This window comes from Oenanthe melanoleuca, chromosome 1 (assembly GCF_029582105.1).
Source record: "Oenanthe melanoleuca isolate GR-GAL-2019-014 chromosome 1, OMel1.0, whole genome shotgun sequence".
Taxonomy (NCBI): domain Eukaryota; kingdom Metazoa; phylum Chordata; class Aves; order Passeriformes; family Muscicapidae; genus Oenanthe; species Oenanthe melanoleuca.
Genome location: NC_079333.1, coordinates 64,846,042 through 64,870,994, shown reverse-complemented (window position 1 = coordinate 64,870,994; position 24,953 = coordinate 64,846,042). Strand labels below are relative to the sequence as shown.

General features: G+C 38.5%; 1 protein-coding gene across 7 annotated transcripts in view; it reads right to left on the bottom strand.

Moving 5' to 3' along the window:
- Window positions 1-24,953, bottom strand: part of LMO7 (LIM domain 7) — a 127,540-nt gene that overhangs the window by 32,884 nt on the left and 69,703 nt on the right. For 3 of the 7 annotated variants that reach the window (XM_056483911.1, XM_056483917.1, XM_056483936.1), the window contains exons 5-10: window positions 11,996-12,026; window positions 11,479-11,592; window positions 10,818-11,016; window positions 9,421-9,673; window positions 2,446-2,563; window positions 1,156-1,298 (exon numbers count right to left, since the gene is read on the bottom strand). In XM_056483911.1, the coding sequence (XP_056339886.1) occupies window positions 1,156-1,298; window positions 2,446-2,563; window positions 9,421-9,673; window positions 10,818-11,016; window positions 11,479-11,592; window positions 11,996-12,026 (858 nt within the window). Of the gene's footprint in view, window positions 1-1,155; window positions 1,299-2,445; window positions 2,564-4,865; window positions 4,896-6,387; window positions 7,105-7,571; window positions 7,770-8,035; window positions 8,324-8,686; window positions 8,987-9,420; window positions 9,674-10,817; window positions 11,017-11,478; window positions 11,593-11,995; window positions 12,027-24,953 lie in introns of all 7 variants that reach the window. The other 4 variants (XM_056483883.1, XM_056483892.1, XM_056483902.1 and 1 more) reach the window with 2 other exon arrangements.

Genomic DNA, 24,953 nt, shown 5'->3' with positions numbered 1-24,953 from the left:
CGGGCTGCCACCACGACAGAAATCTTTGTCTAGAAAATGATACAGCTACACATAGCTATAAATGATATAGATACACATAAATTCAAGCTACACATGCTCAGAAATTCAAATTTATTTAGGAAAGAACAGGAATAAGATAGTCCCATAACACTGCCTGAATTGTGTACCTGTGCTGTTACTGCTGTTTCTGCTCTATGAACATGCTATGCTGAATTTTAGATACCTAAATAAGACAGTGCCCTGAATTTCAGAAGATTGTTATTTTAATTATTTTAATTATTATTGATAATTATTCAGCTATTATTGATAATTATTTGAATTATTAATTCCTTTGTCATTAATGAACAACCACTACAAGGATAATCTAACACATCAGTTATAAGATTCTTATCGAAACTGATCACTCAATATAATTAGAATCCATACTTTTATTCAAGCAACTAATTTTTGTCCTCACAAATGGGTAAAAAATTAAAGAAATCCAAAAGATTAGACTTATTTATTTTATGAGTACATGTCATGGGCATATTACCTTTGGCTGAGTCGTATGTGCATTTGAAATAAATAAATAAATAAATAAATAAATAAATAAATAAATAAATAAATAAATAAATAAGACTGTCACCACTAGAAATGGTACTGTGCAGTTTACACTTTTTACTCTTCAGAAAGTAAATATGAAAAGGAAAAATTTGGGATGAAAGGGAAATCAAGTAAAAGTTTACAGCTCTGTGACATACATTAAAATTCCGACTGCAGTTCTCCACAGTGGCTAAAGAAATAGTAAATGCAGTGGTAGAAGGAAGAGAAATAGTTAACTTCATCCATGAGTAAAAAAGGCAACTCTCTAGATCAGTGGAATTGTTTTAACTAATTGAAAGAGAATGTTGACTTCTCAATACTTTTATTTATGGATAGCAGAGTAAAATATCATTAAGAGAGAAAACTGTTTAACATTCTAAGCAAACAGTGCATTAGAACACCATATTCAGCCCTTCAATTGTCTAGATTTCTACATTTGCTTTTGCAACTAAAATTGTCAAGATCTCTGCAGAATCAATTGCAACTTGCTGCTAAAAGTGGCTCAAACATCCAAAGGAATGAAAATGCTCAGATTTAAATTCTTAAACATAATACTCTCATTGGGACCATTACCTCTCCTGCTGCATTTCTTTCAGTGATTTGGTAGTCCTTCCAGACACCTCAGAGGCTCTCCTTTCAATTTCTTCTCTCTCTTCCTTTTTCTTTTGCAATTCTGAAGTGTAACTCTTTCTACGACTCTTCCATTTTGCTAGATCCTATTTAGAATAACATGAATGTACACCATCAGATTTTCTCAAGGTCTGATAGACTTACAGAGTCATCCCATTATAGGCTATTTATTGCCCTGATTTTATTTGCATGTCTGCATCACAGCCACATTTCAATGTACCTTCCCCCTAAATGATACAGGGATTGTCATGCTCTAGGTAGGACTGCAGGCTCACTGCCTCCTTAAGTTAACAATTGTAATTATTGGACTATTTGCTACTTGGCCCATCTTTTCCCCCTTTAACGTTTTCAATTTTATCCTACAATACTTCACCCAATCACACATAATTGAAAACTAATACAAATGCCACCTGTATTTCTTTGTTAAGAGCTTTAGAGTTTGGGATATCATTATTTTTTCAAATCAGTACTATGTTAGACTGATACACTAGCTTTAGAATAAATATGCCTTGAACTCTAAATTGAAAAGAGATATTTCTGTAGTTTCTTCATTTCTGTAAAACTGCAATACTGTCCATGAAATACCAGAACTGAGTTAAGGAAAGTACTGAATATTAGAACTGAGATGCATTAAACAAACAACTTTGAACTTCTTGTTTGGTGCCTTGTTCTTAATTTCGGCTTCTTGTGGATACTCATTGTCAAGCAAGGATTTCAATAAATTGAAAAGTCTTCAGATATGCTTATGATGCTGTGCAAAGCTACCATACAGCTTACAAGCTGGATTTAAGACAGAATTATTAAGGGATAGAAGCCTCAAGAATTTGCACAAGGAAGTATTATTTCTTCCCCTTTCTGCCAGAGGATTAAATACTCAGACATTCCAATCATTTCTCCAAAAGAAATATTCAAAAATTGTAGATAACACAAGAAACTATGCCCTAACTTCTCTTTATGTCCACAGAAATCATGCCTGAAGCTTTATTACAATACATACAAGTCTTATCCTAAAGCATTAATCAGAAACTTGGGATGATATTTTAAATAATTTCAGTTCTGTACTAAACAGGCATCCCCACAAACTCTAGTAGCTGCATGAGATGAACTGTTTCAGAAGACAGCCCCATGAATTTCTGCACACATCCCAAAGCTTGTTTCCTAGGGACACGGAAGGCAGGGGACACCCAGCCCTTAAAGCAGGACGCACAAGGACAGGTGAAAAGGAATTCTTACTTCTTGCCACTTTAGATCTTGCTCTTGTAGCTGTTCTTTTATCTTCTGCAGCTCTTCATAACGGATTTTGCGCATTGTCTGCAGCTCCTCTACATTGACATCATTCAAAGATTTACTCCTAGAAAGGGAAAAGAGAACTCAGCTTTATAACATCCCTCATTTACACGAGTGAAACCTTCAGAGAGAGAGAAAGATTTATATTAGTTCAACTGAATGCTCATGAGTGTTATTTTGCATGGAGCAGGAAACACATGGGCAGCTGAATGAGAAAGACTGGGATCTGCTGTAGTGCCAACACACAAGTCATTAGTTGGGTATTTGAGCAAACAAAATCAGGTTAAGGGAATAAGCAGCTCTGTACATCTCCACGCTGATCGTTCACATTGAGCTCCTCATAGAACACTGCTACCTCTGCTTTAACTTGTTATTCTCTTTATTGGTATTGTTTCATTCTTTGACCCAAAAGGCATCCCCTATCCCCAAACTGAAATTCCCATCCTTTGACTTCTCCCCTGTAACAGCCCCAGTATCACCTCCTGCTCTTTCCTTCCTCAGGCTAGTCATAAAATCAAATCAGTTATTGATGCACATTTCCAAAATATTAAGAGTCTTGCATTGCTAAATGCTCATGGATGTCACAGGCTCCACTATGCTGACCCTCCCCAAACCTCTGAGATGCTTTCTGTTCAAGCTGGGATGGCTAACACAGCCATCTTCCTGCCAACTTATTCAACATGGCTACACTTCCCCCCAAGAGCTCCTACTCTTCCAGTTCCCTTTAACCTAAATTCCTCAAAGCTCCTCTTTTATGCTCTCCCCTACCACATGCAATTTTTTCCTTTATTCTTTCACACTACAGTGATAAACACAACAAGACATTTAGTTTAGATACAGGACTAGTCTCCTGATGAGACTTGACCAAAAGGCTCTGAGACAGTAAGCAAAATGCATGTGTTTCATGATAAGGTTCAATGGTGTAATACAAAGAGAAAGCTAGGTTTCTGGGGATTGGGATTTTCTTTTTTGTCTGTTTTTTAGTATTAAAAAATAGCTTTGTATGCATTTGTCCAAAGTATGAGCTATAGAGGGATGTAACTAAGTTCTAACAGGACTTGAAAATGTGGCACTTCTCTGATATGATGGGAAAATCAGATAAAAACCAAAACAAATTCAGCACAGAGCCTTGCTCTAATCTGTTGCATTCCAAGAGATCTCTGAACTAACAAACCAGACTCTCACTTCCTCCCAAGAGGCTGAACTCACTTTCACTAGCATAAGACTGGCCTCTGGCCTCTAGAAATAAAGGCTTGGGCATTAACTCGATGTATCTGTTTGCTTATCTGTTTTCTGAATGAGAAGAGTGCCAAATTCAGCAAAAATCACCTGACTGCTATTGCATAAACTCTTTTCTTGTACAGTTCTTTTCCTCATTTTTTATGCCTAAGTTATATCACAAATAGAACTGGTTTGGGGTAACCAAATACCACATAAGGAGGTATCAAATTTGTTCCAGATGAGTTCAAGAAAACTTACATAACTATAGTTTCCACTTCTTTCTCTTGAGTTACTATATCTGCCTGCAACAAAACAGGAAAATCTCGATCCAAAGAAAATCTAAGCAAAGGTATATTCATACCATGGAACTGGATGTTCATTTTAATTTCAGCCTAAACTGAAAAACCTAACTAGTCACTTGAGTCTTCTGAGTCTCCCTCTCCTCACCTAACTTTTTCTGAAATATTTCACACTCTGGAAGCATTTAGTCATTTACCAGGTTTGCCTCAGGGTAAAAACAGAGAAGCAAATAAACAATTAAATAAATTTAAATATTTTTTTTAAAAAAATAATTAGAACACCATGCATTCTCAAATACTTAACATGCCATCACACAAAAAGTGGAAAAATTATTTCTGAGTCACAATTCGTCATAAACAACATCTAAGTTCCCATGACAAATCTATAAGCTTACCACTGAGCATACAATAACCTGGAAGATATAAAATAACCCAAATCCATTCACCAATCCCATGATAAATACCACTGCTGTTAAGTATTTTCAGATTCTAGCTGAATAGCCTTCAAAATAAAATATTTGTTAATATTCATTTACACTTTTTGAATGTTTTAAAGCCTAGCTTAAATACAGAACAACACATTTTTCACTTCAGCAGGAATAAAACATTAGAGCTGATTTAGAAATTGCCTGATAACCATAACTTGAATACACAAGACAGGAGAGAGAACTTTTGCCATGTACACAGCTTTTATCTCGTACATTCATTATGTAAATTGCAAAGAACAGAACAACAAAGCATCATGCACAAGTTTCCAGCATGAGTTTTTAGCTACTGTGCATGCATAAAGATGAAAAGAGGCCAAAAAAATAGCATTACAATCATCCAAGCTTTTATAAAACTTACCCTTGCTCATCAGAAAGCTTTTGAAACAGTCTGAGAAATCAGAAACCAAAAAAGAAAAGATTCAGTGTCTTTATATTGATAACAACATTAACACCATTAGTAGACTGGCACTCTCACTAAGTGATGGGGAAAGCTTGGGAACCAGCCAGCATGGAATAGCACATCAGGAATTGGACACCAGTCAAAAAACACACCAGGACTTGCATGATGGGCAAAGTTGGGCAGAATTGTCAGAACAAGGCTGCCTGCAAGTTTCCAACACTTTTCATTTAGCAATACTGCACAAATAGTGCCTTGTGTTATTTCTGCACCACTTATTCCAGTGCTGCTGAACAGCATTATGCTCAAAAGAGACTCATTTCAAGAAATTAAAATTAAAGCCAGCTTGAATCCCAACAAAAAATGTGGCTTATAGAATTCTTTTCTTGTTACTCCAACCATTTCTGATACTAACTGAAAGTAATACTTGGTGTGTACCAGAATAAAAGATCCTATATAGAAGTTTAGCACATTAACCCTTGAACACAACTAATCCTGGGAAATTCAAGAGGATTTTTAGCGTTCTTGAATATGAGTATTTCATAATGCAGCTATTTAATTCTACTGAATTCTACTGAATTTTTAAAACATGCAATATTTCCAAGCACTTCAGAAATACTTCTCAGTGAAGCTCGAACTTTGTTAACAGTATTAAGCTGAAAAATTAAATGCAGCAACATCAAAAAATCAACTGGAACACAGAAGTGTCTTAGTCACAAAGTAATGATGCACAGCTGGGAGATCTGCAACTTGCAATGCCGTATTTTCAGATCTAAGTAAACATGTGGAACCCCACTCTTCCAAGAAACAGTATCCAGTCAGACAAGAGAAATTTTGAGGATACTAGGAAAGAATTAGGGGAAAGATTGAATCAAGACTGTATGAAAGTAAGGGGATAGTGTTGGCAGAATAAAATATGCCACAGTAGACTTTAATATTACATAGACACACAACTTGCATGCACCAGGACTTTAGGCAGGCAAAACACTTTTTTTTTTCCCACCTCATCTAATAATCTCAGAACTGTGTCAGGACAGTTTACAAGCATTCATAAACTTAGGTGCAAGCAAGAATATCAGAATGCCCATTTTCAGAATTTGTCTTTAAAACATTGATGTGTTTCAGAAATAATTTTACCTATTACCTTGTAGAATAAAAGGAAATATTTCTAGCCTCCATAGTCTTTTGAATAATAACTATTTCTGTTCAACCACGGAAAGAAACTAATGCAGAACTTGGAGTTTGAAGGAATTATAACATATTTTCTCCAAAGTGGCAGACTAAAACTAGAAAACTTCATAACTTTTTGTTGAAAATATGGTATTGCAGTCATGAGCTTCTATTCAAAGCAAATAAAAAGCTAGTTTGAGGACGACACGAACAAACAGAAGACTGGCACTCTATGAATGGTTCAGCACAGGATGATGCTTTTCTGAATGGGAAGGGTTCAAGGGCACTCAATCTGTGCAGGACACAACCTGACCTCTCCACCATCTGCCGTTTCTTGTGTCTAACTTTGCTGGCCTCCCTGATTGCTTCCCACTTCTTCCAGTCTTCTTCACTGCATGGACCTGGGATAAAATTTACTGGCTGGACGTTGCCTCCCACTTTCCAAGATTCGATCTTGCGGGTCAGCATATCGTCCTTCTTATGGTGTAAAGACGGTGACAGCACTCTGCCATTGCTCTTCCTTTCCTCTGGTATCGCATTTTTCTCAAGCAAACATAGAAATTTGGACCGGATCTCTTCTGGAAGACTCCATGGATCAGGAAACAGTGCTGGGTGATACTTGTCAGGAGCGCCTGATAAAGGCACCTCTTTTTTTTGAGAGAGGACTTTACGAAAAATCATGTCATCCTTTTCCAAATCTGGAATCACAGTTTGGCCCTCTCTGGGTTGCAGAATTATCTCACCCTCTAGAGGAGGCTCCTGCTCAGATAATTTCTTTAAATACCGGGGATCTTGAAGAACAACTTGATTCACATGGAAAGCCCCAGTTTTCCGAACGAACAAATCATCGTTTTCCAAATCTGGATATAGATATCCATTTTCCTCATCTCCTTGCTTGCCTCCTGGTATAAAGGAAATATTCTTTCTACATTTTATGAGCCTAGGGCCAGAAGTGGGATCAATTCTGGTCTCCATTTCAGAAGACACGTAGTCAGTGTATTTTTGCAGAGCCTGAAGTAACGAAAACTGACTGAAGCATATAAAACAAAAGGAGGGAAGTAAAAATATCATTAACTAGCAAGAGACAAGCAGATCACAACGTATTGCAATATACATTTGGTTTAGACTTGCAGTATCCCAAGCAGAATGACGACACCACTTGGCATTCACCACCACTGACCGTAGCGCAGCACACGCCAACCAACGCAAAGGCATCCCGGCATCCTAACCTGCTCAGAAACATCACACTTACATGCTCACACACAAAGCCAATAGCCCTATGCAGCATGTTACACTTTCATATTTACAGGTTTCAGAAGGCCAGCAATTTATGGCTACATTTAAAAGAGAAAAAAACCCAAACCCAACAAACCAGCAAAACACTAATAACCAAAAAAGCACAACATCACAGGACATGGTTTAATTTCATTTAGCTGTTGCATATCCAGCCATTTCTTTTCGATGCATCAAGAGAACAGCTCATGCAGCAGTATCAACCTGGGCTGATCAGGAGACTCCAAGATTTTTCCTTCTGCAATCTGTGACAATGAGCTTCCCATATATTCAGCAGTGGGCTTATAATTCTGATCTCTTCTGCAGCTATTGTTCCAGTCAAAACTTGGTCTTGGTTGATTAGCAACAATGGCACAGCTTTGTTTGTAAGCTAATTCCTCATCCTCAGAATCTGATCTCTTTCTACTTTGCAGCAGCACAAAGAATGAGCAGAGGAGAAAGAAAAAAAAAACATGAAGTGTAGTCACAGTGCACAGTGGCAACAGTGCAACAGGTACAACAGTGTAACAAAAAGAATATTTCAATTATTTTAAAAAATGAAAAATGAAAAAAGAATAAAACATCCTGCTGCTACACTGGCAGTAAAAATTTAAAAATTCAGCGTCATAGAACTACATTTTATTTAGGCTTTGCACATAGGACAGAAACAGGCATGCATGAAAACGCACCTGAACCCTTGAATCTCTTTATACCAGGGTTTGAAAGAGGATTTCTTGATTTTTTTCCATAGCAATTCTTCCTCTGGAGTCCAAAATTTAGGAAGAAATTTGTCAAAAGCAACAACTGTATTTGGCGCTGATGAGCTTAGCTTGCGAAAATAAAGATCATCTTTTTCAATGTTTGGGATGCCTACTTCTTCCTCGTCCTCATCAAAACACCCAGATAATTGTGAAGGATTGTTAACTCTTGGTTTGTTTTCCTCTTTAGTATCCAACTGCCTCTGCCTCCTCTGGTTACTGTTCAAAATATCCAATCAGTTAAGATGTTTTAGGAGCAACTTGACATAAGGAATGCAAAAAGACATGCTTTTTGGCTCAGGAGCTCAGCCTTGTGAATGAAGCATGTTAGTTCTCAATTTCATCACTGCAGCACCAGAAATAATAAGATATATTAAATTAAAAAAAAAAATTAAAAAGAAGTTAAATGGTTATGTCAGCATCCTAATCTCCTCCAACAGAAACACAAAATTTGACAGAAAAAGCGTATCAAATTATCAGCTGTGTTAAAGTGGCGATTAGAAGACTAACTTTATGGAGTTATTTAAGGGCTGCGATTTAGGTAAGGCAATAGTTACTGGATCTTGGATTAGTATCTCTGACCTCTGTGGTTCAAGCATTGCAGCTAGTGGACCAGCTGGATAACTTTCTCGCGAGCAAGATTTAGGAGAGTCATTGCGCAACATGAAATGATGTCCAGGTGCAGCAGAGCTTACAGGGCTCTTTTTGACTAGAAATCTACGATTTGCTAAGTCATCCAAAACAAGGTCGGGCAGCCTTCTTTCCTCTTCTGAATCAGAGCCACTGTCATACTCATAGATGATCTGGAGGGAAGCTGGATTTGTGAGCCCACTCTCTGCTCTGCTATTTTGGCAGGAAGCTACAGGATTCGTTTCACGTCCACTGAGGTTGACCGAAACAGGAATAGAATTAACACAGTGAAGTCACGAAGGTAAAGGTGAAATTCAAGAACTGCCCACTAATCTCATCTGTATGCATCAAGAAGCTGGACAACCGAAATTTGGAATTTTGGAAGCTTTAACAAGTAATGAAAACTGTAGGCCTATCTCTCGTGAACTTGCATTTAAGACCATTTAAATACATGTGGAGTCTGGCCAGCTTCAAAACATTACTCAAACATTGAAAACCAGTGTAAAAAACCAAAACCAAAAGCCAAACCACACAACCACACCAAAACGTCCCCCTCAATAAAACATGGAAAATCAAATACTTGATTCTTTTTTGCAGCAAGAGCAGCTTTTCTTTAATTAATAAAGAAGTAACTTATTTAAAAATTCTAGATCAAAGCCCACTTCACTAAGACCAAACACCAGTACCTTGAAAACGTTCCATCTGACTCAGTGAAAACGGGACTTGCCCAGCTCCTCCTGTTGTCCTCATTCCTCTCTGTCCTCCTCTTCCTTAAAGGGGCTGGCACATATGCTGTCTGCTTGTTTTTGTTGGGTAGGAAACGGTTGAAGTCAGTGATTGGTTTTGGTTCAATCACAGAAATCCTACGGTAAGACCTGTCGTCTTTATGGGAATCATGCATTTTGGAAGGCAGTTCCAAGTCCGTGTCACTGTCGCAACCTTAGAAGAAAGTGGAAAAAAGGGAGGATACAAACATCATTCTCTAGACATGTGCTTGTAGCTAAAACTTGGATCAAAGTCTTCTAAAATCAATTTATCTCTGTATTTAAGATGTTTCAGCTGCAAATTTGCTGAGCTACTGACAGGACAGCAGGAGAGGTATTTTTAGAAGTCTGTGGCAAAGCTGTGATAAGATCCATTAAACTCAATTTGCTTTGCATGATCCTCCTGCATTTGTTCCATTCTTTCATTATCACTGTTCCCTGCAGGAAACAAAGTGCTGGCCAGCAGACTGAAGACAAAAAACAGCACTGAAATTTTTTAATTAAATAGTACCTGCAAGGTAAATTTACTAACAAAGACAAGTTAACAGAAAATAATATAGCAATGTGCTCATCTCACCAGATTAGTATCTCGCAGAAGCCCAGGGTACATCGCATATGTAACATGGCTAAGTGTTGCCCTGCACAGATCAACAATGCTCCATGGAGCCTCTGCTCACTGATTTTGTTATTCACATGAAACAAAGTCCAAAATCTCACAATCTTTGTGACTTCAGTCACAACTTACAAGTTGGCACTGAACTTTAAAACCAGCAGAGAAACAAAGACTAGAGTGCTACTTTAGGGATCCAATGTCACTATTTTACTGTTACCTTTATTTTCATGACAAACTACTAGAAGTAAAAAATACTATTCAGTATTTAACCTAGGTGGGAAAAACCTTATTGAATATTCACAATGAAATAAAGACACAGCGGTTTGACACAATCACCCTAAGAACAAGGCAAGGGACTTTTGCAACTGGTGAATTTTGTGTAATATCATCCAGACCTAATTTCAAGTCATTTCTCTTACAGAACTCTGGGAATATATCCTGGACATACACACACTCTGATGTGCCAGTGAGAGCAAGAGTTTCAACAACCCTTCCTAGGAAGATCCGTGTGAGCATTGCTCTTTTTCTGCCAACTGTTAGAGGTCAATATTTGCTTAAGCAAAATGAAACTGCACCAGTTGCAAAACTAGAGTTGACTTTTAAGCTGGTTTAAGTACTGGATATCCAAGTACCAGGTCCATACATTGTCTTCTCCCACACTCATAAGATACATGTCAACAAAAGAATTTAGAGAGGGAAACCATACCTTCACTGCCACCTTTCAAGGTTATATCTGATGAAAAGCTCGTGCAGGATCTTGAACCAAAGGAGTCCAAGCTATCAAAGGAGTCGTCTCTTCTATGAGTAGCTGAAGATGAAAAGGGCTCTCCTCGGTCCACGTACCAAATATCGCCGTACCCACTATCCCTGCCACTCCTGCTCGGCTGGCTGGACTCTTCAAGTGCCTACAAGAGTAAGTTTTGAAAAGTCTTCTTCAGTAATTTAGGGTGCAAATGCTACTCATGAGCATTTTGAATTCACAAACAAACTTCAAGAAAGACTACAGCAAAACCCTAAAACACATACACAGCAATACATACAATAGCTTGAACAGGAGACTTGAAAAAAGGTCTTAAACTTCTTTCATCTCATCCAAAGAGGATTGAGATAGGGCTTTTCACAATTTACCACATCAGTTAAAGCAGATGGATTCTGAAATCCATATGGGTAGCAGAAGAACCAATGTAAGCTAAAAAGCATCCCTTTCATATGGATATTGATAGCAAGAAAAACAAATAAAACTAATTACTATGTTCTCCAAACTAAAAAGAAAATGAAATCCCCAAGAGACTGTTTAGAATTGCTGCTGTATAACAAACTATGAACTTCAGGCTATTCATTTAGTTTCCTTTTTTTGGATTCCTTACCTTAGTCAATGCTTGCCCTAACAACTTCTCAAATGCTTTAAGATTGAGGTACGGACCATTATAATCAGGGTCACTTTGAGCTTTTCTCCCAAGCCAGTATAATGTAATCAAAACCTAAAAACAAACAGAATAAAAAACTTGTATACAAACTTAATTACCTTCCTCTCAAGCCATGTGCCAGTGTAAAAGAATCTCAGCATGCTGTTAGAAATGTTTCCACAATGAACTGCAAAATCTTGCATATAGTATCAGCTATGATTGCCACCAAAACCATTTAAAGAGTGTCAAGATGCATCTCATATATTTCATGTAAGCAGATATAAGTATCATTATTCTATTATTACAGTGATTTGGGAAAGTAAGCTGCACAGTCTGATTATTATATGGCAATAAGTGCATAAAATGGCATTTATATGCATCAGATAAATGAACAGTTGAAGAATAAGGTAAATACGATAGTACCACACAAAGAAGCATTTAAAAATAATTAGCCACAATTAATGTCTAACTGTCTTACATTTTTCACTCTTCTGTTGGTTTCCTCTGGTCTGAAGCAGGGCAGAGAACGAGAAAAAGAAACAAAAACAAAATGTTTTAGAACTGCTGACTTAAAATTCAATTATTATTCAAGATGTAAAAAGTTTCAAGACCAATTATTAGTCAATCTAAAACATGTAACTATGACTGCTCCAAAAGATGTAAGAAGCATTTCACTTTAAATACAGTCATAACTCTGTACTATTTCAATTGTTTCATGTTAAGTGAGAAGCTAGCCAATCTATTACAGTTTTGTTTTGAGGGGTACACAGACAGGCTCTAGGCATTTTTAATTAGCTCTCATTTAGTTACCAACAAAATAGAAGTAGAAAACAAGACTCTATTAGCCAGGGAGATGGCAGATTCATAGAATGGTTTGGGCTGGAAGGGCCCTCAAAGATCACTTACTTCCAACCCCTCTGCCGTGGGCAGGGACACTTTCCACTAGACCACATTGCTAAAAGCCCCATCCAGCCTGGCTTTGGACCCTTACAGGGATGGGGCATCCACCACTTGTCTGGACAATCCGTGCCAGTGCCTCCCTACCCTCAGAGTAGAGAATTTCTTCCCAATAACCTCTCTACACAACTTCTCAGTTCAGTCATTCCCCCTTGGTCCTATCACTACATGTCCCTGTAAAAAGTCCCTCCCAAGATTTCCTGTAGGTTCACTTTAGCTGCTGGAAGACTGCTGCAAAGTCTCCCTTGAGTCTTGTCTTTCCCAGCCTGAACAACCTCAAATTTTCAATTCCATATCAAAGGACATTCAGTTGTAACTTTTCCCTTGATTGTATTGTTTTCTTAAGTATTTGCCTTAGACAACAGAAAACACTTCAGCCAAGAGTAAACTTTTCTGACCAAGAAAAGAGAAACTGAAACTGGGACATCTGGAGAGATGATGTAGGGCTGAAAGGATGGGCTTGGGTTCTTTTACACAAATATATGTTTTTCAAAAAATATTAAATACATATGCAATCACTAACATTAGGGAACTTATACATATTTATTTATACATATTTATTTATACATATTTATTTATACATATATACCCAGTCTGAAGCACACCTTGGAAGTGTGCCAACAGACACTCATAGTGGTCCTCTTCTCCACCTGCTAATTTTACAAGCAAGAAGAAGAAACTTCTTGAATGAGAGGCTCCAAAAGTCTCCTATTCCCCAGCTGTAAATATTCACAGCTGGACTGCAGACAGTGGTTGAACAACATTGCTGCCTTCAGTACCAGCAGTTATGGAAGAGCAAATGGCTTAAATACACCAAAACAACTCTTCACCCGCTCCAGATGTTGGTTTGGAGCTGGTTCAGCTGCAAATTTCACACACAGCACTGTGTTGTCCAAACAGAAAAGCAGACTTCACATACAGCAGCAGATAAACCTATTCAGAGCTGCCTAATGTGCCAGACCAACAATGTGTTAAGGTACTTATCCTGTTTCTGTCTGTCTAGGAACACACTAGTCAATGGTTACAGGGAAAAAAAAGAGAATAAACTAGTCAGGAAACAGTTATGAGTTAGTGTAATGAGGACAGGGCCTGGTCAGCCTAAGCATCACTCTTCATGGAAATAGAATAGCAATGAGATGTGACCATCCCTTCCCTCCTCCTCTTTCTTCTTATTCTGAGAGCACCTGCTCCCAGTCAGTGGCTCAAATTGCCTTGCCCATCCCCACATCATAAAGAAACCAAGGCTATCAGGAACACAAAGTCCTGAGATGGGTCTGACCTGCACAGTCCTTGCCTGCAGCTTCCTTAGTATCTCATGCCAGAGATGCTTCTGGCTTTGCAGCCAGAGACCTCTTTCCCACAGATAAGGAAGAACCCTCCTCCTTCAATGTGAAATATTTACACTTTTTGTTTGCCTTTTAATCCCTTCCAAAACCCATTGCTATTTGTTATTCACTCGACACTAGTTTGGAAGAAAAAAATTGCCCTCTTTTTTCCAGTAGGCTGATTTTTCTGCCAGTGTCCATGCTGCAGGGCACACCATAGCTGTGACCTAAGGTGCTACTAGAGACTGGTTGTTTTCCCAACCATTGAATGGAAAACATTACACATATATCAACATTACACTTCTCATACCCAAAGGAGAGCATTTTAAAGGTTAGCATTCTTTACCCTCAATGCCTTTTGTTCACAACATTTCTGCTTTTTTTCGCCGTTATAAAAGCAGAGGCCCTTGCTAAGGACCCCCTAGAGTTTGCTTCCAAACTTCAGCAGCCCAGTAAGGAGTGGAGAACTTTGCCCTTAGCTGGCAGGAGCATGTATCCAAAAGGCTGCCAGCCTTCATGTAGACCAAAGCTGCAAGACTGAACACAATGATGTCCACTTCTGTTTTCCTTGAGCTGTCTGGGATAATTTCAGTCAACCGTTTTGCAACAAGAGAAATATTTAGCTGTCTTTATATTTCAGTAAAATTTCCTTACTGGAATAACCATAAATACGCTAGGCCTGTGTACTTGGACTAAAATCAACACAAAACTTAAGACATTCAAGTAAACAAGTCAGTTTGAGACCAAAAATACAGGCAGGGAGATATTTCACGGACTCGAATGACAGACCCTGCTTCATTCCTGTTTACTCCCCTAACAAGAGAGGCAAACAGACAAGTTGTTTACCCTTAATTCGTGAAGTTTCTTCACTTGCATTACTACTCTTCCCCTCTGAACTGCATCTATTGGTTTCTAAATCTTTTCAACAGTTTTTCACAATAGACACAGTCTGAGCAGAAGAGGAGAAGAGAAAAACCAAGAGAAACTCTGTTGATCTAGAACACTGTTCCTCATTTTTATATGCATGTATTAATTATTTGATGGTGCATAACCAAGGAAAAGGATGATTCTGAATGATGAATGTACTGTCCTAGAATATGTGTTAAATGATAGGATTATAAATTTTTTTTGGTCAAAAAAATCCTGATTAAAGAAGCATTGTTGTTACACTACTAGAAGATCTTAAAATTAATTTTTGACCTACAAATTTCACAGCTACGTCTTCTCTCGGCATGCAACTTGCAGAAGACGTAGTTTGGATCTGCTTGCTAACATGCTCCACTTGAAATAAGAGCCTTTAAAGCTTTTATATGTACAACCTGTCCAAGGTCATCTGTGTTTAGTTGCACATGCCATTGCCCAATTCCTTTCCAGGACACTTCATTTAAAATATCTATTGGGTAAATATCTATTGGTTATATGTGTGATACAAACTGAAGAGCTTCTAGGAGGAACAAATTTTTCCTGAGAGTATCAAAATAGAAAAAAAACTAAGGATTTTAACTAAATGGTAGTAAATGAAAACACAAAATGGAAGAATTCTATTATGCAGAAGTTCTTCATGAAGTGTTATAAAAATGTAACTACTGTGCAATCTATGCAAATAATTCATCTGAGGTCTTGTGTATAACTCTGAATAATTATGATTCATAGGAGGGGACAAGACAGAGGCACCAACCTCAAGCACAGCAAATTCTTTGCTGCTAGAGGAAAAAGCATCACCCTACAATTTCTGACAAACTGTTACCTAACAGCAAACTCCTCCTCTCACCTCCAACTCCCCTTTGCAATCCTGGCTCTAAATACACAGGGCTCCAACACTCAGTTTCTCACACTGTATTTGAATAAACCATTTAGAAGATGGAGTACAAGAACTTCAGTAAAGTAGCTTTTTAAACACTCCTGGACACTTACAACCTTATTTTAAACACGTCTATAGCACTGAAGTGTGCACACAACTGCTTGTAGAGACATTTCTCATACAACAGCTAACTTATGAGCTGATGGGGTAGCTCACTTGCTAAAGTATCTTCATCAATGCAAATAAATGTCAATACTGCATTTGGTTACTGTGAAAGAAGTCTGCTTTTTCCTGTTTTCATCCAGAGTTCTCATAGACCCCAGTTGATGCTAATCATTTTCTTTATGAAAACTGGTGTAAGCCCATTTCTGGTTTGCATGGGCGAATACTTTTATACTGAAAGTTTTAGGTGGGCTGCTACTTTGCTCAGAAGGGCACAGCCAAGGCTGCATCCTAAAACTAATCTGCTGAAAGATTTCAGTTCCTTCCCACATGGCAATGCAACACTACTTGCTAAATCATATTGTGTATTTTTAGACATTAATTACTCTGTCTTCCCACAGGTTCTTTTATATCTCCTTTCATAAACAATATAACTTTGCTCAAGATGTCTAAACTAAGAAAAGGAAGCTGCTAAGTAGAGGAGTTAAGATCTTGCTGGAAAAAAATTATAATAAATACTTCATCTACTCCTGCCACAGTCTCAGCATTTATGCATTCATTCTGAAGCTTAAAAGAAAACAAACACCAATCCACCTATCCTAACCTCAATACCAAATTCCAGCTAACAAAGAGGTCTCAAAACTGTAAAAGTAGAATCCTAATTCACAAAGGGTGAACCTTAGATGTTGGCAGTGGTATTAATATAGGTTTACATACAACTTCAAGATTAGCCACCCTGGAAAAGATCTAATCACACCGCGTGAAAGTCTAAAGGCCACGAGATAACAACTCGTGGGGGATATTATAATAGCAATTGTGAAGCACAACCACATAAATCCAAGTTGAACACCGATGAAAAAAGATGTGTAATAACCACCTGTGGAGAAATAATACCTTCTGTGTAAATCATCTCATCTACGTCAATCCTTGAGCAAACAGAAGGAAGACAAACGGGACAGGAATAGCTCTCACTTGTTGGTGCGTGATACACTTAGAGACTAAATACCTCTGTTACATTTGAACACAACACAACACATATTGACAAACATCACTTCCAGCCAGCATGGACCAACAGATGTTTCTCTAATGAAGACCACTCTACAAGAATAAAGCAAAGTGACATGGCAGATCAGCACGCTGAGCCATAGCTCAAGGAATTTATTCTCAGCTCCACTGTTTGCTCAAGGTTAAACAGCAGAATTAGTCATCAAGGCCCTAGCCTGACAATACAAAGGCTTTGGCAGCAGCTCTAGCTTAAGGATTTCCTGGTCACCCTCTCTTCCAGCCACTCCTGTTTGCTGCCCCCATGGTTATGCCAACACAACCCTGAATCACACTGCGGTTCCACGCTGCCAGAGGGCTACACCTGTTTCTATGGGCTTTCCCTAATATATATTTTCAGTCACCAAATTAGCTTGTTGGTCTGTTTTAGATCATGCTCATACAAGCAGCTGCACCAGCACTGTGTCAGAGACAACATGCTCTGCAGAGGAGTGGGCAGAGGGCTTGGTGGAGGAAGACTCTGCTCCAGACACCAGTACTGTGAGAATCCCCATGTGATGACCCTGAGACAGAGGCACTCTGTGCTTCTCATTCCCATTTCTAAGGAGTGAGGAAAGCTTGCTGGGATTATTGTAATGCATTTTAAGGCATTTAAAATTAAAAAGAAAAAAAAAAGTGGACAATCCTACACCTTAAAAGAACTGGCAGGCCACAGTACTTTTAAGAAATTGTGAACTAGAATTTAACCAATTATAAAATATATCCACTGACACCTCTAGACCCCTCTCCAGTGCCTCCATACAAAAAAGCAGTGCAGTTTAAGAATCTAGATTTTTTTTATTATTATTATTTCAAAACTTTTAAACAATAACTCAATAGTTTGGATTTTATTTTTCTGGCACACGATAATGGTTTTGTTTCCCCATATCCTAATATGTATTAAATCCCAGCAACTAGCAACTCATGAAGTCAAATCTACTTTAACACTTCACTTTATTATTTTTCAGGAAGAACAATGTGGATGTGGAGACCACAGCCAAGATACCAGAAGTCTGAGCAAAATTCTGGAAGATTATTTTAAAGCGTCCTGTTCAGAGAAGGGTCTGTTTCTCATAGAGAAACACATTTAAATATAGTTATCAACTGATGATTTAAAAAAAAACAACAAACCAATAAACAAAGAAGCAAGTTTGAACAGAGATTCCTCCTCCCCAAAATGGGGGTTAGCTGCCAAGAATACACATGGTCCTGTCCAAAGAGATAAGACAAATCTGAACCCATTTACGGGGAGAAAGAAGGAACAGAGACACTCCCACTGATAGAAAGGAATGTGCCAGTGACAAATGCACCCAGCCCAGTGACAAATCCATCCCTTGGTGACGAATACTTCAGAAACCCCAACAACTGCCAACCCTGTTCTGTGTCCCTTCCTCTGAGCTACAGATCTCACAAACACAAGACTTGAAGAGATTACTGTTTAAAAAGCAGTACTGGTACTCTCCCTTTGAGCTTCCATCCATCAAGGCAGCAGTCACACCTCCAAGATGCCCTTTGAAGGGCTTGAAGAGCCCTACCAGCTGACTGCAGAAAAGCCCACTCCCCAGCTCCTTGCCGAGCTCCTGGCACTCCAGCCCTACACCAACCAGCCTCACTTACGGTTCTGAGGAAGATGTCAGAGGATTTGAAGGACTCCAGCACCCCCGCCGGGTGTTGCTGCGCAGGAGATGAACGCTGCCTGTCCAACTAGCAGCGGGCTCGTGCTAAATTTCAACCTCTCTGGCCACCTACTCAGCTGCTATTAATATTGCTGCTATCGGATTTCACTGAATTCCCACGTGCTGCTGAGAATAGAAAGGCTCCAGTGGAAGATGTGGTTGCTGCATGGGTACAGAAACATGAGGACATTCCTCCAGCACTTGGATTCTTAGCAAATTGATATTCAACCCCGAGAGCCACAGTTCACTGCTGAGAACGCTGCAAATAAACCAGCCAGGCTACGGCTGCAGAGTTAGAGAACGGCTTTTGGAAACACACCTTTCTATTTGACTACAAAAAGCACACACATTTTCCATAGCAACACATCCACGGGCTCCAATGGCACTCACATCATAGCAGCCCAGAGTGTCAGGTATAAAACGACAGCAGAAAGCGTTTCTCCGTGCCCCTACGGACCCCCTGGCTGGCAGCAAGGAGCTCCGTGGGCAGGATGAATGAGCAGCCCGTCCCCACCCCGTGCCCCCACCTACTAACGCTGAGGGGTGGAGGAGACATGCTCAAGAAAGGCAGAGAGGCAGCAGAGCCAGCCAACACCCTCCGTGGGAACACATCACCATCCATGGCTTCAGAGCCTCCTGAGCATGGTGCTTCCTCGCTGATCTCACCCATTATGCCTCCACGCCATCCTGAAATCCCTTATCAAAACAAAAACAGGCACTGCTAGAAGGGTGCATCAACCCCGGCAAGTCACCAGACGATAACATTATCCATTTCCTCATGCTCTTTTCCGACCCCTCCCTGGGTGGTCCATCTCTGCCAGCTTCCTCATATTCCAGTCTAATCCAGACCTTCTCCCGAAGAGAAAACTAGTATCATGTAAGGAAGAAGGCACGCCTGTCAACTAAAAAATAAAAATAAATCCCCGAGATGAACAAGCAGAAAGAGCCTCAATATAACTCCTTGGCTCTTGTCTGAGGAGGGAGCAGGGCAAGTGGTGTGGAGCACTCACTGCAAGTTGTTGCTGTGGCAAAAAGGAGGCTGATAGGGTCATGCATCTTCCTGCTCAAATATTAACCTCTTTTAAAGAAATTACAGAAAGCTCTATTAAAGAAATTTTATGAAAGAAAATTAAAGTTGGTCTGGGTGATCTCTGAGGTCTTTACCAAAACAAATACTTCTAAAATTTGTAATAATTAATGTAGATTTTTTTTGATTGGTCCTTTTTCATGACTTTTTCTTACTCCATTTCTAACCCTGTCTAAAAACTCATCAGCTTCACTAATTACAGGCAATTAAACTGTGTATCTCTTGTATTGTTTAGTTTGCTTGTTTTTTCCAGGACAAAACTAAAATGCTTTGCCAATCTGTATTGGGCACCTTCAATTCCAGATCTAGACTGGCATCTATCAAAAAAACATGCCATCCACTGAGTTTTATGAGAAAAGATGGACTCTCTGCACAAAGTATTAAAAGCTGTGCACTTGATTCTCAGCTCACAGAGTGTTAGGAGTTCTCAAATCACTTTGTTCACATTTGAGAGGACTTTTTAATTTCAGAGGTGAAATAAGCACCTTCTCAAGGAAAAAAAGCACACTTTTTTTAAAAACCTATACATATTTCAGTTGACCTTTGCACAAGGATTACATTAAATGTTCCCCCCTTCTACCTTTTTCCTTCCTTGTACCTCAAGAATCAACACACTTGATCTCATCCTGTTGATCATCAGGATCATTATCTACATTAAGTTCTCTTGCATTTAGTTATAAAAATCCTTGACCTTCATTCCCCCACACAAATCTAGACCATATTGTATAAATTTTGTAGATTAATTTGAAGAGAAGTCAACATGGGGAACATACAATTTCACTCACAATCTTTCCAAAACAAATAGTTGGTATATCTGGGGAGTCACTGAAAAAAGTATCAAAATAGATAATTAAGAGTAAGTTTTTAGAAATATAGTCAAAACCACAAAAACGTGCAGCTGCTAGCTTGCTCAAAAATAGTTCAAGAGCATTATTTAAAAAAAAAAAAAAAGCTATGTATAAAGTCTATTATTTGCTTCAGCTAAGCTACAGCAACCATGCCAACTCATAGCATTTTTTTTCAAGACATGAACAAAACTCATTTTCTCTACTGCCTGATGCCTCTTTGTTATTATTACGTATTTCCAAAACTTTTCCAAAACCTTTCCTTTCTACTCCCAGGTCTCACACCTAACTGGGATATTTCAACATCCCCACCTTCCACACACAGATACCAGAGGTAATGTTTTAGAATAGCCCTCAATACTGACCACATTAATTCCCACCAAGCCTTGATGAGACATGTCTGTAACAACTCTAGGTATGGATAAACAAGCCACTGAAAGGTAAGTAAGGGTGAAAAATTTTCCATCTACCAACTACCTCTAACAACTCCCTATGTGCACTCTCTTACACTCAACCCCCAGGATTAACACAACTGTTCAATTTGGATAAAGCATTCAGAGGTGGTCCCTTGGGAAGAGCTAGGATTTGGCAGGTTATACAACATTTCTTACTCAGAGAGAGATATTTTTATAGCCTCTGTATGCAGGGAAGAGGAAAAAACCACCCCAACAACCTCCTTCATTCAATCTCCTCCCTTGGTCCATGCCTAGGGAAAGATCCAGTAAATGTAATCCTTTGTTATCCTTGTATCAAGCAGAGAGACAACAATGCAGAAGTGCCTTGTGTATAAACAAAACAGTTTACCACAGCTTATAACACTCAAAAGCAAGGTTTACTCAATTCCTCAGGGTATGCAAAAAAATAAAAAAACCTCCAGAACTCAAGGCTATGCTGCATAATTTATATCAGATATTTGGCAATGAACATATCCTCTGGTAAAGAAAGAAAGATAACTGATGACTTACACTGGGTATTGCTGTGTTCATACTTGTGCTTACATCCAGTTTCACCATTCCAAATAGGCATCTGCTTGGCTGCTGTTGTTATAACACATATTCAGCAAACAATTCAGCACAGAGGTGACTCAGAGTTACCAGCAGAAGCTACAGATGCCCTATTCTTGGCCCATAAAAGTAATCCAGGATTCAGCCCACTCCAGTCATCTCCTCAGGAAAGCCAAGACCCATAAATGCCACGTATATGTATGAGGGATAGTTATATCTTCTGGAGAAGAGGCAGACCCCCTGCATTTTGGGGATACATGGAATTTACAGCAGCTGGGAGTCACTTCACAGGTTTCCAATGGCTCACTTTTTCCTCTAGAGCAATTCCAATGTAGTGCTGGCCAAACTGTTGCACAGGAGCACAGAGAATAGGGGCAGCGTATACGCCAGACCCTCTTTTCATTCTAAACTTTTTCTATATTATTAAAAAACAAATGCTTTTTTGTTCTGCATTTCAAAGGGGGACTACTAAAAGCACAGCTTTTGGGAAAGAGTCATAGAGCTAGAAATTTGAAAAAATTTAGATCTATTGATAGAGATACAGAGCAAAGATGCAGAAATGGAGGTACAAGAGCAACTTAGTCCATGATCAAGATTTTGGACACAAAATAAAGTGATGCTGCATTTGTCCTTAAATAGAAGTAAATCATGACTGAATCATTTAGTTTAATCTCTACACTTGGACTAAAAGCTTTAAAAACTACTGGGTTTTCTCAGTAATATTCTGGCAAAATATTTCATGAGCAAATAAGAAGCACTGAAAAAAAATTATAATGCTTCCTTTTTGGAATTTTGCCGTATTTTCCCTATGTTTCTTTGTGTTACCTTAGCAACACAGAGAAACATCATCACTCATCACACAGAGCACAAGAGTATGAAATAGACTGAACCTGACTTCTCTCTATTAAAGTCCATTCTCTAATAACTTAAGGTGATCAGATGTCCAAAATGAATGAGATATGCAGACACAATTGAACTTTATTATTTCCCATGTTTTCTTGATCTGCCTGCATTTGTAAAAACATATTTAAAGTCACAAAAGAGCTCCTCAATTAATGCAAAATCAAATATTAATCAATGCAAGGTTAACAAAAAAACATACTGAAAGAAGATGTATTCCCTTGAACCAGCTCTCCCAGAAGACATGGTGTGAAGCAGCAGCAAAATTTAAACCGAAAATAAGATACAAAAATCAAGCAGAATTCACCAAGTGTACACTGAAGGAAAAACATGCCCTTTTCTTTTAGGGAACAGATAAGATCTAAGACAAGTATATATTTTTTTCCCCATTTCATGCAATTATCACCTCTTGAAATATCCACAAGTAAGGGACCTCCTTCAGGATTCAGCTATTCTGATTCAGATTCCTTATGGCTTCAGATTTATATTTATAACGTTTGAAATATCTAAATTCAATTTGTTGCTATCAATAATACTGGATAAATATTACCTTTTTTAATTAGCTTTTTTTAGATGAAAAACAATTTTTTCACCCCCAAAAACTCAGTCCTTTAAGGCTACTTGGAGCAGCCAAGTCAGAGGGTATTTTTAAACATTTGCTCAAAACATTAAAGTTTTTGGGCCAGGTTTTCTGGCCAAGTTTTTAATGTTGGAAAAATGAATACTTCTTTGCTGTAAAGTGAGAGAATGGGTAAAAGTCCAAATATTTGCTCTGCCAGAATGTTAGAAAACTTGTGTGGGAGGCAAAAAAAAAGGGGAGGTGGGAGAAGGAGAAAAGTTAAGCCAGTCTGTCCATATACCTCTGAAGTTGGAGAGTTTGCATTCATTCTGACCATCCCAACCAACTGAAACCAATTGTCCTATTAGTCACTTAGGAGTTTCTGTTGTAAAGTTAGAGGAGTCTGAGAATAAAAACTTGAAGAAAATTAATGATATGGGAAAACAATCCTAGCCAGGGAACTATAGATGATCTCACACTGCTCTTTCACCAGTACTCATGAAGCATGTAATTTATATCACAAAACTGATGACTGAGGGAAAAAAAAGGCTTAATACACCAATTAAGACATCACCAAAATGCTCCAACAAGCTATTACAACTAAGTCTGCTGGTAGGGAAGGAGTGAAACAAAATTATCAGATTCTGCTCCAAGTGAGGCCATGGCAATATTCCCAACATCTTTAAGGAGTGCATGAGTAAATGCTAAATTAGGAACCTTCCTTCTCATGAGAAAGAAGATACTACATGCATCAGGTCTTGGAAATTACAGTTAGCCATCTGCAGAATTTCACCAGCTGCCCAGCCAGATGAAGCACTGGAGAAGTGGGCTCCTTAAAACACACATGGTGGTTGTAAGCTATCCTTCCCAGAAGTCAATCAAACCACAGAGCCAAAATAACACAAAAGCAACCCTCAGGCTCTTGACAGGGTTATTCTACAAATTCTTTGTCCAACAATCCTCACAACTTCTACATTAAAAACAGGCACTCTTTTTAACCAAGGGAAGATTAACAACCACCTTAGACTCTCATCTAGCTTTTGAAAACTAAGAGTGTCTCAAAACCTCTGTGAAGCACAATCAGTACTGCATTTAATCATTGGAAAAATTATCAAACTAATGGTTAAACTGAAAAGTGTGTCAATAGCTCCAGTTTACCACAAACTGCAGCTTCCCATGGGACAGTATGCATGCTGCATTAGCAACTGCTACAAGACCTGTTACCTTGGAATTCTCTATGGAAGTATCCCTTTTAATCTCAAGTGTTTGGCCCTATTTTATTCTAAAATCCCAGCACCAACAGTGCTGTCACTATATCTATAGTTTTACAATTCAGTGAAAAGCCAAGACTTTATCACCATCCATCAATTAGGACTGATAATCTAGACAGGGTGAAAAATTAAAAGGCATTTAAATTAAATTAATGGGATGTTTCTCCTCTTAATTATACTTAATTCTACCTGAAACAAATTACAATTGCAGAAGAATCACACAAAAAGTCATCTCAGTGGTCTCATGACCAATGTGCAATAGTGAGACTCAAAATAATTACCAAGATTTCCCCTCCTTCTTTTCACCTCCAGGCTAACAGAGCTACAAGAAGAAATTAACTTAGTGTGGTGGAGGAATACCTACTCCAATGAAGAGAGGATACATCAATCTCTGCTGATGGCTTTGGAATAGGTTGCCAAATCACAACAAAACCCAGCTGTTTCTTGACAGGAAGGTAACCAATAGAAAGTACAGGAGAAAAGAGCAGGATGAACATACCATCCCCCTTTGACCCACAGATAGTGCACATGGATGATAAGCTTGAGCATTATCATCAAGTTTGGTTGCCAGAACTGTTGACCACATTACCCACACAACACTGAAAGCATTTTGCCACTTTCTTACTGCATAAAGTTAGACATGGAAAAGGACATGAAAAAATAGCTGGATTGCTCTTAATGTATTATCTTCTCTCCATTTCACTGTTGATGCAGTTAGTGGTCCACTTAGTCTGCCATGGTAATATATTTTAAAAATAAATTTAATAGAAATCCCTTTTGTAGTATTATGGGTTTTTTAGCAAGTGAA